The sequence below is a fragment of the Caloenas nicobarica genome, chromosome Z (genome assembly GCF_036013445.1).
Source record: "Caloenas nicobarica isolate bCalNic1 chromosome Z, bCalNic1.hap1, whole genome shotgun sequence".
Taxonomy (NCBI): domain Eukaryota; kingdom Metazoa; phylum Chordata; class Aves; order Columbiformes; family Columbidae; genus Caloenas; species Caloenas nicobarica.
Window position 1 is genome coordinate 38,985,296 of NC_088284.1, and position 14,717 is coordinate 39,000,012.

At 36.9% G+C, this 14,717-nt stretch overlaps 1 protein-coding gene across 1 annotated transcript in view; it reads left to right on the forward strand.

Moving 5' to 3' along the window:
- The window catches only part of FBXL17 (F-box and leucine rich repeat protein 17), a 307,168-nt gene that overhangs the window by 97,094 nt on the left and 195,357 nt on the right, over nucleotides 1-14,717 (forward strand). The window contains exon 6 of the mRNA XM_065656470.1: nucleotides 6,805-6,935. Coding sequence (XP_065512542.1) covers nucleotides 6,805-6,935 — 131 coding nt within the window. The remainder of the gene's footprint in view (nucleotides 1-6,804; nucleotides 6,936-14,717) is intronic.

Here is a 14,717-nt window from a genome sequence, read left to right on the forward strand (position 1 = left end):
TGGTTGAAAGGGTTTCAGTGTTTTGGGTGTGTATGAAACTTTCCAAAAAAAGAAAAAAGAAGGTTCATTAGAGCTACTTAAGGGTAACTAAAAACAGAGTAAACTATAACTCGCTGATAATGTTATTCAGCAGTTACTTTTAGAGTTTATAAACTGGAAATAAGTCTTGTGATGTGGGTACTATACGTGCAGTTTATGTGTGTGTGCAAGTAGCTCCTCTGCAATACGTCTTAATGTTTCTAAAAGCATGCATGCAATAAATCAATGTACAAATTATTATTATCAGTCATCTTGGAAGGAGTAGAAGCTTGAATACAAATGTGATTCACTTTCCTATTGTGTCTTGCTGTGGTACATTACAAAACAAAGGAATCTGTTGTATAAATTTGTTTCCTTAATGAACACAAGTTTCTTCTTCCCTTCGTATTTCTTCTTAGGCATGTTTTGTGGTGTGGTTTGTTTGGTTTTTGTTGTTTTTTTGTTGTGGTGGTGCTGGTGTTGTTGTTGCTGCTGGTGTTGCTGCTGCTGCTGTTGTTGTTGTTGTGTGGTTTTGTTTGTTTGTTTGTTTACAAATACTTACACTCTCCAAAACAAACTTTCTCTGTCTTGGTGGTTTTTGTTTGTTTTGTTGGGTTTTTTTTGAATGATGCAAATTAAATCTCTGTGCTTATAACACTGGCTTTGAATGAGTATTTTGTATTTAAGCAATGGGAGCTTAATGTTCTGAAATATCTAACTCTAAGAAATTGAGTTAAAAGTTGTGAATGTGCAGAACATTAAATCAGTCTATGGGAAAATAGTCTCTTCTGTAACTATTCAATCATTTTCCAATTCTTTAAACCATGTATGATTACTGTTTCAGGAACACAGTATATCTCATAGTTCAATTACTTCAGGTCTTAAGTAAAATTTAATGTCTGTAACTTTTAGAAAAATAGTTTATAGATTCTATTGACATAATAATAAAAAGAATGTGATTTTCAGTTTTTCCAGGTTGCTATTTTTTAACTTCCTGTGATCAAAGATTTGCTTTGGGGGGCTTAAATCAGAGAGCAGTTTACTCCGTGAAGGCACATTTACACAGAGTGTGTCAAGAAAATTAAGCTTAATTAGCAAAATATGTGAATTAAAAACGTATTAAGTCCTTATAAGCACTTTCCTTCAGAAATAATTTGACTTCTGTTCTGGAGAAGATTGATCTTATGTGAATTGCTTAGTGGTGGACTTGGTTTTATGTTTGGACTCAATGATCTTACAGGTGTTTTCCAGTCTAAATGATTCTATAGTTCTCTGATTTTTAAGGAAGCATCTCTACAGGAATTGTGGAAGTGTGTAGGGAACAAAAAAAAAGGGGGGGGGGGGGGAAGGAATAACTGAGTACTCAATATATTTGTAGTCCCCTGTAATAACAGGTAAATATTCACAGGAGTTGATACACCCACACTGAAAAAGTTCTTGTGATCCCAGTGGTAATAGTTATCTTTTAATCGTCTAAAGTGTATGAAATTTATCCTAAACTTGAACAGTCTCAAATCAGGCATATTTTTTCTCTCTCTTTTTCCTTTTTTAAAATTCGTGTTATTATAGTTTTCAAGTACACTAGCTTCTTGATTAGCATTGCATGTATTTTAATATTACAAGTTCCAGTAATCAAAATAGACTTTTTTTCGAACTCCATAACATTCAGGCATACAAATACTATGATAATTTCTGAATATTTAAGTATATCAGCCTCCATAAAATTTAATTTGAACCAACAACAAAAGTATCAAATGAAAATGATTTTATCGTAATTTAAAATATTTGAGATCCGAAATAGTGGGTACTTTCTTAAAAATAGTAGTATTAAATTTTTTTATTTTAGTATCTTTTTCAAAGAATGGAAGCTCTGTTTTTCAGACTTCCTTTGTCAAAAAACATTTTGTCATCTGAGTGGTTCTTTTGCATCTGTCATTAACAGAGGAATAATTCCTTGTCAGTACATTTTTAAGAGGTAGTCTCCTCACAAAACCTTTACATATTGGGTTATCAGCTCTCTGCTAGTGGGACTGAGAGGAGGGGACCAACATCCTTTTCCCTTCTAATCTCATTCATCTAACTAGACTCCCTCTGAAATTTGAAAACTATTATTATATTTTCTTGTACAATTTTAACACTGAGTCAACATTCAGTAATTTCAGCAAGGTTGTGTATATATGTAGCACACAAAATTGGTTTGACTGTTCTTGGTTTCTCTTAATTATTCTATTTTATTTTCTACTTCAGATTTTTAAACTCTTTACTATTTGCATTGTCTGTTTTATTGTCACATTAAATATTCATTTTTCAGTTAAAATGTTTTGTCTGTTGGAGTTGAGTTCAAAATTTACATCTTATGCATGTTTATCATTCTTTGTAAAGCTATAAAATTAAGAGTTGAAGAAAAGTGTGAATATATGTACAAGAATGGCCCTGAAATTGCTCAATAAAATGCTATTATTGCATGAAGAAAATTGGTTTTGACTGGGAAAAAAAAAAAAAGGGCAAAAGCAAAAACAAAGAAAAAAACATTTTTCATCCTGGTACCCTAAGACTGAGTATTTAAGTCACAGAATACCCTTTTCCTGTGGGAAAATGCTGATTAAAGGTATGCTATTTTAATCTCAAGTTTTATGCATGCACTGAAGATTCAAGCAACCCAACTCTCCAATTGTCTGCTTCGAAGAAGTTTAGTTTTTGTTTTTATATCATACTACTTTTAGATGTGAGGATTAGAGGTAGAATATAAAACCTATGGAATTTGTCTTGTCTTTTTTTAGTAATACAAGTGATTAAGAAAGAATTCAGCATTGTAGCATTAGCCCTTTACAATTACTTTTGAAGGTAAAATATAAAATAGGACATTTTTCGGTAAAGTATCCATCCCATTTTTTTAATGAAAAATTGTTATATATACATTTATAACAATTCTCTGACAGGTAGTAAGATGTTCATACCTCTGATTTAAACAGGCAAAAAGGGGTATTCATTTCACCTGTCATGTTCAGATCAATAAAAAATCATTTCAGAAGGTCCAGTACTTAAGAGAATATGTGTCTGGTACTGCAGCTCTTGAAAGCTCATCTGAAATGGCAATAATGAGGTTATATAGATCAAATTATACTTGAGGAGTTTGTATCAATCTGAAGCAGTCTCTTCAAACTTTTCTAAGACAGTGAGGTTTTCTGGAGTGAGTACATAGTACCTGATAAAAAGAAGAATTAACCTACCAGGTATGTCAGGTGTCAGATCGGCTGTTTAAAATGAATGAATGTGACAGTAAAAGGGGCAAGTGCTGGTTCAGTTACTGTATATTGAATATAATGGTACACCTTTATTAGGATGAAGGAAGGAAACAATGAGACAATATATTCTCCTGTGGCAGTAGAGGATAAAATCTACCTTGGAACCCCTATTCATTTGGTCAATAGGTATACTAGGAATTAAGTTTAGAGTTTGAGTCTACCCATGCAATGTAAAAGGCTTTTTTTCCTGGGAAGTCACGAATTCTTTCTGCTGCATTCATATTTGCCTCAGTGAGGCAGTGTGCTGGTTTTGACTGGACTAGTTAGTTTTCTTCACATTAGCTGGTATGAGGCTCTTTTGGATTTGTGCTGAACACAGTGTTGATAGCACAGGGATGTTTTAGTTCTTGCTGAGCAGGGCTTGAACAGAGCCAAGGCCTTTTCTGCTTCTCATGCAGCTCTGCCAGTGAGTAGGCTGGGGGTGCACAAAAAGTTGTGAGGAGACACAGCCAGGACAGCTGACCCCAACTGACCAAAGGGATATTCCATACCATATGATGTAATGCTCAGCAATAAAATTAGAGGGAAGGTTGGTGGGATGGCCACTCCTTGGGCACTGACATCAGTCAGTTGGTGGTGAGCAATGGTTTTCATTTGCATCACTTGTCTTTCTCGGGTGCTTATTTTCCTCTCTTTTCATTTTCATGATTGTTATTAGTATTAGTATATTTTATTTATTTTAATTATTAAGCTGTTCTTAACCCACGAGTTTTCTCAGTTTTACTCTTCCAATTCTCTTCCTGTCCTCTTGCTGGAGAGAATCAATGAGCGGGTGCTTGACGCTTAGTTGCTAGCTGGGCTTAAACCACAAGAAGTAGATACTGTTACCTCTTACCTAATTTGGAGCCATGTTAGTTAGACACTTTTCAAGAAACACTGGCCTCCATGCACTATTTTATCTTTGTTGTAAGTTAATGTTTTTTACTCTGTAAGTAATAATCATGACCAAAAAATCACCAGTATTTTCACCTGCTTATAAGAGTGTTGTCATGAAAGAAGGCATGTTTTAGTTAATAATTCTGGTTTTTATAATGGGAAGATTTTCTTCTTGTCTTCGAGGTCATGTGGTGAATATTTGTTTACTGTCATAGAGCATATGCATTGTTGGATTGTCCAGTGTGTACACATACGCAGGCACATCGCAAGAAGAGCCAGAGGCCACGAATGCATTGCAAAGAGCAAGTTTTATTTTAGTTATCTCTCTACTGGGGGATCTCCGAAGTCGCACCTAAGCTCCCAGGCAGAGGTGACACAAGCGGGGACGCAGGCGCTGGTCAGTTCAGCCCTGCTGGAAGATCACTGGGCCTGCTGAGCTCGCCTGGATTTCAAGGCTTCAGGCAGGCGCAGCCTCCCGCTCTTTCTCACAACAAAGCATGAATCTCAGACATAGTGATAAGGTGCCTAGAGTTTCTCACAGGCCTATGTTATCTAACACAGAGGTTCTACTCATCAAGCACACAAGGCCAGTAAAACAATTAGTGCGATGTATGTGCTTTTTCTACAGACAGGTGCAAGTCACTTTGAGCGTATTTACATTTAACTAACCTCCTCGCCAGATCTTCCACTACATTCCCATACATCCAGTAAGTTTATTTCCTATGTCATAGTCATTGGCCATGCTATTCCCAGCATAGTATATAGGCTGAAGTATCTAATATGAATAGCTGTATGAAGGTAAGGAAAGCTGAAGTTGCTCTAAGCTTCCCTCTCTTGACAAAAGAAATGCAGAAAAAATAAAGAAATGACTGTGAGCTTTTTTTGGTGCATTGTAGTAGGTCTTTTAAACTTGCCGGAGCAGTATGTATAAAATGCAGAGAGACAGAGCTTGTAAAATCTGTCCATTTTACCAAAACAATATCAATCATTATGTGCTTTTCTCCATAGTAGGCATATAAGATTATCTGAAGTACAATGGGATTACAACAAGCACCTCCACAGTACACCTGTGGTAGTATCCTCATAATAGGAATGTTATTGTCCTACTTCCTATAGACATACTATTGGGGTTTAACTCCAGCCAGCAACTAGGACCATACAGCCACACAGGCTCTGCAGCCCCCCTCCGAGAGGAATGGAGGAGAGATCGGGAAGGGAAAAAAAACCCAAAACACAGCAAAACTCATGGGCTGGGATAAGAACAGTTTAATAGGACAGCAAAGGAAGAGAAAATAATAATAATAATAATAATAATAATAGAATATACAAAACAAATGATGCACAGTGCAATTGCTCACTGCCTGTGACACCAATACCTTGTCCATTCTCGAGCAGCCAGTATTTGCCCCCTGGCTGACTCCAGTTTAGGTACTGAGCATGATGTCATATGGTAAGGAACACCGCTTGGGTCAGCTCTCCTGGCTTTGCTCCCTCCCAGCTTCTTGTGCACCTATCAGAGCATGGAAAGCTGTCAGGTAGTCTTTGACTACCTGACAACAACCAAGAAATGACACTATACCAGCTACTAGAAAGAAAATTAACTCTGACCCAGCTGAAACTGGGACACATACCCTGCAGTTGTTTTATTTATTCTTAAATACATTCACTTAATAATTAGCTACTGAGGTGGACCGGTTATATGATCTCAGTTGTATGCCTTTACTTAATCAAATCCTTAGTGACTTAAATCACTGAATAGGATTATTTTTTCTCTCTTACAGGGAAGGTAAATTTAATTAAAGTGTCAGTATTACTTAATGCGATTATTTTTCCAGAGTATAACAGAGATTATTTCAGACAGCTTAAAAAGCAAACAGCACTTGGAGGTTATTGTTGACTAAACTGATCTGTTATTTAAGGACACTGCAGAAATCTGTAAAACTTTTCTTCTTTGAATCCATAGCTTGTAAAAGTAGTAAAATGGTTTTGTTTGCTTTTGAAGGACATTATAATGATTAACAATAGTAATAAGTCAGATTAATCAGTGCATAAATCTTAATCATATTGTTCTGTGTCTTCAACTTCTTTTGTTTAGAATATTCAGGTTATTACTGATGACTGTGCAGGTGACCCTACAGTATAAATACTGTATTTTCCAGAGACTTTGTAATATTTACCTAGTCTGAAAGCCTTAGACTCTGGAGTCTTTAATAACATGCATTTGAATCCAAGCACGAATGTGCTATCTCCTCTTCCTTCCATGCCCTGTTTTTCTTATAATTAAATGGGTTGTTATGATACCTTTGTGTCTTACACTCCTTACATTTAAAATGAGGAAGGCCTATGCCCCAGTTGTAGATGTATTCAACCATGAGTGAAGGTTTCTTGATTTCATGGAGGTAACTGAGTGGCTGAATTCCAGATTTGCTTAAGATGGATTCAGTGGATATCTCTGTTTCCTTTTTGTGAAAAATAGAGTACTCTCAACTTTCTTGACTAGCTCATACATATTATGCATGATTACAAAAAGTTTAACAGTTTTTATAAGAGTTATGCATGTGGAGAAATTTCAGATTATTTCTTTCTATCATATTTGTCTCAATAGCTAAGAAATCTTTCCAACTTGGATCTCCGTCATATCACAGAACTGGACAATGAAACGGTGATGGAAATAGTAAAGAGATGCAAAAACCTTAATTCCCTCAATCTCTGTCTGAACTGGATCATTAATGACAGGTATGATATGGCATCTAAAACCAGTATAAAGCAATTTAACTAGTTATACAGTTGAGGATAAATCCTTATGGCTCGGGGGTTGGAGGAAGTCAATAAAAGCAAACTGTTTTCTGAGTGTTTGGTTTTGCTTGCTTTGGGTAAATCATCTAGATGCATATTTTGCAGTGTGTTTTTATATTGCTGTGGTGGAGAGAAGTTTAGTTATAACTGGATGGCAGCACCAATCTATTTCATGTAGATTTCATGAGAATGTGTTGTTTACCATGTTTAATTGAAATGTACAATTGCAATTATGACTCCAGTAAGTAGCTAGGATTTATATGTATACAAACAGTTAAGCATATTTTTGATTACATGAGGAAAAATAAACTGTTTGTGGGTTAAGCAGTGGAATTCGTGGTTTTTTTAGAAAGCAACAAGTCCTTCATTTTTTGGCAAATAGACTCTCCAGAATGAGACAGAAAGAATAACTGGGGTATTAACTTAGACTTTTCTTTATGACCAGAATAACTCCTATCTTGCTGAATTCTGTCCTTTTGATCAAGTAATTTATTTAAATATTAAGTCATTGCACACAAATGATGTATAGTTATATTACAGATCAGACGAAAAATTAAAATATTGAGAATTTTAAAACTGGAAGTTTCCTTTAAAAATGAGAAAATTGAGCAAAGCTATGACCTCAAGGTGCACAGGAAAGAACATTTTGAATTACTTTTAACATATTGTATTTCTTCCTCATGATTACAGATTATTTTTCCAACATACTCTTTTTCAAGGTTTTCTAAAGTCTAAGAATGTACTAAAGTGTAAATGAGCTTATGCTTCAGTGAATGTGTAACGTTCTAAAAATATGAAAATTGAAATGTATTGAATAGGAAGTACCATTGAAGTTTTACTAGAACTCCTTTTAACCTTTAAGACTGTTTTTTGGTTTTGTAGGTTTAGGTCAGACCCTTAATATAACTTCCCTGGTTTTGAAAGCACAGAGTTGCCCCAGATCTTGCTGTCTGTAGGGCCTTATTTGCCTATGCAGAATAAGGCTACTGTAATAGAAAATTTTAGAATGAGTCAACAAAAAAATACTAAGAAGAAAAATTTAAATTTAAGACAGGCACTTTTCACGTTTTAATTAAAATACTTAGAAATGGTATAACTTCCTGCATGAATGGTTTGAGTAGGACAATCAGCTAAGTATCATCCAAACTGATGTCAAACTGTTCTTGAAATTACTTTTACTAGAATTACAAGAATAAGAAATATATTTTTACGTATATGCATATGGCTCTAAAACTTAATATTGAATATAGTTAAAATTATGAGGCTTAACAGGAAAAGGAAGCCTTTTCCAGCAATGACCTCCTGCTGTTGTATGTAAACTTTTAGGTTATGGACTTTTGTCTCTGTAGTTCTTTCCATTTTGTGTTTGTTTCTGATCATACCTGTCAGTACTTTTTCAACATGTGACTGATAACTAAAACTTGACCACAAATTTAAGTTTAACTGTTTAAATTAGCTTCTAGATAAAAGCAAAGAAACAAATATTTAGAAAATGGTTAATGCCTTTAAAAAAATCTTATTCATAGGTAGTCATTTGGCAATTCAAGTATTTATCCCAATATTAGTCTTAACTGAATAAAGTAATTTCCCTTACTCCTCCTAAATGCTGAATCAAGAATTTCTGAAAATTATGTATAAGGAATGTGATACAACCAGTGGGCTTTAATCTACACACGCACCAGTTCAGCTGAGTATTATGAGCATATTCCCTTTGAGGATATGAGTGATCCTTCAGAAGTTCACAGAACTGTTCAAGTGCTTGCCTTGGATAAAAACCCTGGTTAACTTAAACTAAATAAATCAATGTATTAATGATTTACAGTAAGATGAGCCTTTTTTTTTTTAATGATTTTTTTATTTGATGCTGTTTGATGGCTCCTAGTCAGAGGGGATGTTGGAAGAGATTCTGCGTTTTGATGCCTTTGAGTAAACCTTTTGTTTATCATTGTTTCCAACACATATGAGATGGTAACAGTCTAATGTTTCACCTGACTCCTGGTTTTAAGATACCCCAGTTCCACCACCTAACCCCGCGATCCCCTCAGCCCCCACCCCCTATTGTCAAGCCTGCTTGCTTGTGAGATCCAACTACATAGGGCTTGTATTCCAGATTGTTTTCCAGACTTAACAAGATACTCTTTTTGTCCTCTCTAGAATGATGAAAATTGGGTGGGATACTTTTTTTTTCTTGGAAAACTGTTTTCCTCCATTCATCGTGCAGAATCAAGGGTGAAAGGAAACAAGAATGTTTAGTATAGCCTAAAGATGTATCCTATTTATCTCCTAAAGGTAGCTGATTATTGGTAGGTTTTACAGCAAAAGTAAATCACTGGTTTTAAAACTATTTAAATTGTTTCCAGAAATCCAGAAAAAAAATCTTTCCGTAAACAAAGCTGTGGCATCAGAACATTTGTAACTCTTTCTTGCTTGTGATACAGTGTTATATCTAATTCTGTGACCATTGCATTTCTTGGTAAGTAACTGGAAGGAACTGAAACTTACAGAGTGCAAGATCTCTGTATGGCAGGCACTTGCTAAGATTTTTGGTACTGTGATTCTTTTGCACATACAAACAAGAATTATTGTGTCTCTGATTTGGTTAAAGCCATTTTTGTTGGTTTTGAAAGTATGCATCTAAAAGGCTTATGTAGGGCAGTAAAAAATAATTTATTTTTACCTAAGGCAAAAATATGTTCAGTCTGTTCAGCTGAGGTACTCTAAACATAAGTTTTAAATTAAAAGAAGTGGATCTCTTAGTGACCTGTAAAAAAGTCTGAAACTTGAGAATTAAGCAAGATTTAAAAAGACCTGTTGAAATTATTTAGCCTAATGATTTATTCTGTAATTATTACAGCTCTCTCAAAAGCTTCATATGCTATTTATCAAGTTGGTTAAATATGTTATACTAACAGTCGTACTACTTCTTTCAAATATGAACAAAATAAAACAGCAAATTATTTTAGTATGCATCATGAGAAAATAATCTCAAGTCTTTTCAATTGGAAAAGAGTAAATATGAGTTCTCCGTACATGATGAGGTGAATAATATACTCCAAGACTTGTTTTAAGTAATCTTATCACCTTGAAGTTGTTGTAATGATCACTATATGTTTTCTTTTGAATTTCAATCGACACAATAAAAGTAGTGACATCTAGAAATAAATCTAATGAGGGATTCAGGAAAATGTAGTATGGCGTTCTGGCAAACATTTCAGAGGTGTGTGATTTTTCTAATAGTTTGAGGAACATCTGCTATATATTATATCAGTAAATGATCAAGGAGCAGGCAGCGGTTAATCTAACATTTTTTGGTAAACTTTAGCACTGTGTACCTTAAGTTGCAATTCACTTCATGTTCTGTATTACATAATTCACCTAGAGATAGACATTTAAAAGCTGTGCAGTGACTGAAGTCTTCAGAATATTTCTGCTTGCTTAAGTCATCCGTCTTATTGAAACACTCCCTGAGTAATATTTGTAGAGAAGATATTTCCCAGCCCCTCTTGTATCTGAGGTTCTTCTAATAGACATCATTATGCAGGGAATAGTGCAGATAAGATAAGGAACTTGATCTAGAGCTACAGTGAGATTTTCTTGGTGCCATAGCACTGCCAGTTGTCTGGGTTAAGGTTCTACCTGCATAACAAAATTAATGATTGGTTGTGTGGTCACAGGACAATAATTTTCCAGCCATTCAAGAACTTTGGTCTTGCCTCTGTAGGTAGTGCCAAGTGTTCTTGTAACAATGCCTCAAGAGAGCTATATTTTTTCACATAATTTATCATACACTGATTATAGGTGACTTTGCTAGCAGGTGCTGAGATTTGCAGAGCATCTAGTGGTTGTTGGGAGTAAGCTATGGTTGTGACTTGGAGGCAGATAGGCAGTATCTTCATGGTACAGTAAAACAGTGAATAATGTTACTTGATGACCTTGTAGTGGTATCGCTTACTGTTATCAGACTTCTGATTAGTGATGTGAGGGAAGATAAGCATTATGTGTACCTGTCTGAACTTCCAGCACGGATTGGAAGCCTGGATTGGGTCTAATTATACAAGTTCTGAGAAAACTGCTGTCCTTCTGTAGTGCTTTCATGAAATATCACTGTGGATGAACCAAAGTAAATGCCGTAATGGGACAGTCTCCCATACTGTAATGATTAAGACTTGTTGGTGAGAGTTCTGTTTGGAGTCTAAGATGGAGTAACTTAGAAATACAGTTCTTTGACAACAGTAGTATTCAGGAAGTCAAGATATGGAAAAAATTCAGGGGAAACATGGTGAATGGTTGGAAACCAGCCCATAAGCCTGCAAACCAAAATGTTTGTGCAGCAGAATAGTCAGGAGAAATGAAAATTTCTCTTTTGAAGAGGCTCCATCAGCTTGATTCTGCTGGGTCACTAATACAGCATCATTTTCTCAGGACTGGGTATCATACCTCTTGACATACAACATATGGGGTTTCTACCTTGTTACTTAGCAGAATAAATTGTTTAATGTGGTCTTCCGTATGCTAGAGAAGTGTACAAAAATTCGTGTTGACTGCCTGCCATGAGTTCATGTGAACTCATGTAATCAGCCTTGGGAGCATCTGCTGTGCTCTAGATGTGTTGTGGGTACAGGATTAAATGGTTTCAGCTGCGATGCTGAAGATTGTTTCAGCAGGTTATTAGCTAACTATGTTTAGTCCCAGACCTGCTGGTGTATGTGAATGCCTCAGCATTTCATTAGCAGGCATGAGCATCAAGATAATATCTCAGTTCTCACAGTATATTTTTGATAAAATGCAGGATTAGTGAACGCTAGAATTGTTTTCAAGAAAAATAATAAAATTAATCTTGTCTTTCTGAAAGTAAAAGTCTCTGCATATTTGATGTGGAAATTATTTTAATAAATTTATTTCTAAAATAAAATGTATAAAGCTTTCACCTTGCCTATGTTTTTGCACAGGCAAAAGTGTTCATTTTATCTGTAGTGAGTACAAATGCTAATGTAGCATTTTAGTATTCATCATCTTTGATCTGACTGAAGTGGAAATGTGCTTCAAGAGCACTGATACTTATTCCTGTCATTTTGTATAATCTGGACTTGGGGATATAGCAGAGTCTTCCAGAAATGTAACTGTGCATTCATATGATATTTGTCATGAATCATTCTGGGTGAATACTAGCATTTTTTAATTCCAATTTTATTTCATCTTTTCAGTGTTATCTGAAAGATTATCTCCTTTGAGTTCTCTGCATATTTATCAGATGTTTAGTCAGCTACATTAGAAACTTGAACTCCATAAAAAGTTATATAATGTTACACAAAATAATTTTACTATTAAAATTACGTATTCTTTTGAATGTTGTACTTTTAATTAAATTCGTAAGAAAATTTTCTTCCCCCTGCAGATGCATTTTTTAAGCTGATTTGAGGCTGTCAGATTTTTTTGAATTTCAAAAGAAAGCATAGATGTTGGACAAAGAAAGATAATTGCCATGCTTTGGTGAATTATCTACTTAAATTCTGGGTTGTCTCTTTTTTTTTTAAGTGATTATGAGAAAATATAAGAAAAAAATAATCCTTTGTGGTTAGTCCAGAGTGGTGGGTTAATGTTGGCTGGCTGTCAGATGCTCACTCATCTGCTCTGCTCACTCATCTGCTCTGTCATTGCGCCCCACCACCAACAGCACAGAAGGAGAAAATAAGATGGCAAAGCTCAGTGTCAAGATAAAGACAGGGAGATCACTCACCAGTTTCTGTCACAGTCATAACAGACTTGGCTTGGGGCAGATTAATTTATTGCCAATTAAAAACAGAACAGGGAAGTGAGAAAAAAAGGGCAAAAATAAACCACCTTCCCTCACCCTCTTATTCTTCCTAGTCCTTTCATTACCAGCTCATCTACCTCTTCCTCCTGAAGCAGTGCAGGATGGTGGGGAGCAGGGGTTGCACTCAGTTAATCTCTGCCACTCCATCCTTACACTTTTCTTCTGTTCCAGCATAGCCTCTTGTACAGGATTTATGTTGCAAGGTTTTGGGATGGGGCTGCAGGGGTGGCTTCTGTGAGAAAATACTAGAAGCTGCTCCTGTGTTGGACAAAGCCAGTTCCAGTCAGCTTGAAAATGGAGCCACCACTGGCCAAAGGTGAGGCAGTCAGCAATGTCATAACACATTTAAGAAGAGTAAAAAAATTGTGCAACAGCAGCCAGGAGAGAGGAATGAGAATGTGTGAGAGAAACAGACAGCAAGGTCAGTGAAAGAGGAAGAGGTGCTCCAGGCACTGGAGCAGAGATTGCTCTGCAGCCTGTAGTTACATAGGCTGTCCCCCTGCGGTCCACGGAGGTCCATGGTGGAGTAGGTATCCACCTGCAGCCCATGGAAGACCCCGTGAAAGAGCAGATGGATGTGCTCTGAAGGAACTGTGACCCCACAGAGAGACCATGCTGGAGCAGGCTCCTGGCAGGAACCGTGGCCAGCGGTGAGGAGCGTGCACACTGGAGCGCATTTCCTGACAGGACTGTTACCCTATAGAAGGAACCCAGGCTGGAGCAGTCCGTTCCTAAAGGACTGTACCCTGTGGAAGGATCCTATGCTAGGTTAGTTCTTGAAGAACTGTAGCCTGTGGGCAGGACCCACATTGAAGGTCACGATAACCATCTCCTGTGGGAGGCAGCCCACACTGAGGCAGGGGAAGAGCGATAGGCAGAAGGAACAACAGAGACAAAGCATTATGAACTGACTGCAACCCCCATTCCCCATTTTCCTGTGCCATTTGGGAGGATAAAGGACATGGGAGTGAAGTTGAGCCCAGCGAAAAGGAGGGATGAGGTGTTTTTAAATTTGTTCTTGTTTCTCATTATACTGCTCTGCTTACTTGGCAATAAATTAAATTGGTTTCTCCAAGTCAAGTCTCTTTTGCTCATGATTGTAATTGATGAGCCATCTCCCTGTCCTTATCTCAACCCATGAGCTTTTTTCATTTTATTTTCTCCCCTTGTCCTGAGGAGGGGGAGTGAGAGAGCGGCTGGGTGTGCACCTGGTGTCCAGCCAAGGTTAACTCACCATGGCTCTCCATAGCTACTGTCCTTCACAAACTACTCCTTTGTGAGTCTTTCCCATGGTCTGCAGTTCAAGAACTGCTTTAATGTGAGTCTCTTCCATGAGGTACAAGCCATAAGGAATAGACGGCTTCTAGCATGGGTCCCCCGCTGACCACAGTTTCCTGCACAGGCTTCTCTCCATGAACTGCAGCTTCCCTCAGGGCATCTCCATTTCCTGCAGCCTGGGGCCCTCCATGGGCTCCAAGTGGGTATCTCCTCCAATGTGGTCCTCCATGGGCTGCAGGGGGACAACCTGCTTCACCACAGTCTCCTCCACAGGCTGCAGGGGAATCTCTGCTCTGGTGCCTGGAGCACCTTCTCCTCCTTCTTCACTGACCTGGGTGTCTGCAGGGCTGTGTCTCTCATGTTGTCCTAAGTCCTGTCTCTCACGCTCAGCTGTGCAGAATTTTTTCATTTTCTTAAATATACTTTCCCAGAGGTACCATAACTTGGCCTGACATAGCTCTACTAAAATATTTTTTGGTCGTTTCTTTGACCCTAAACATACAGAAAACAAACTAAAATACTGTTGTGTCTGTTAGCTATCTCTAGTATTTATATTCTGCCATAACTCCAGTTTTATTCTTGTCCTAGATTAGTCTTCTCTAACAGCCAAACATGCACCTAGCCACTCA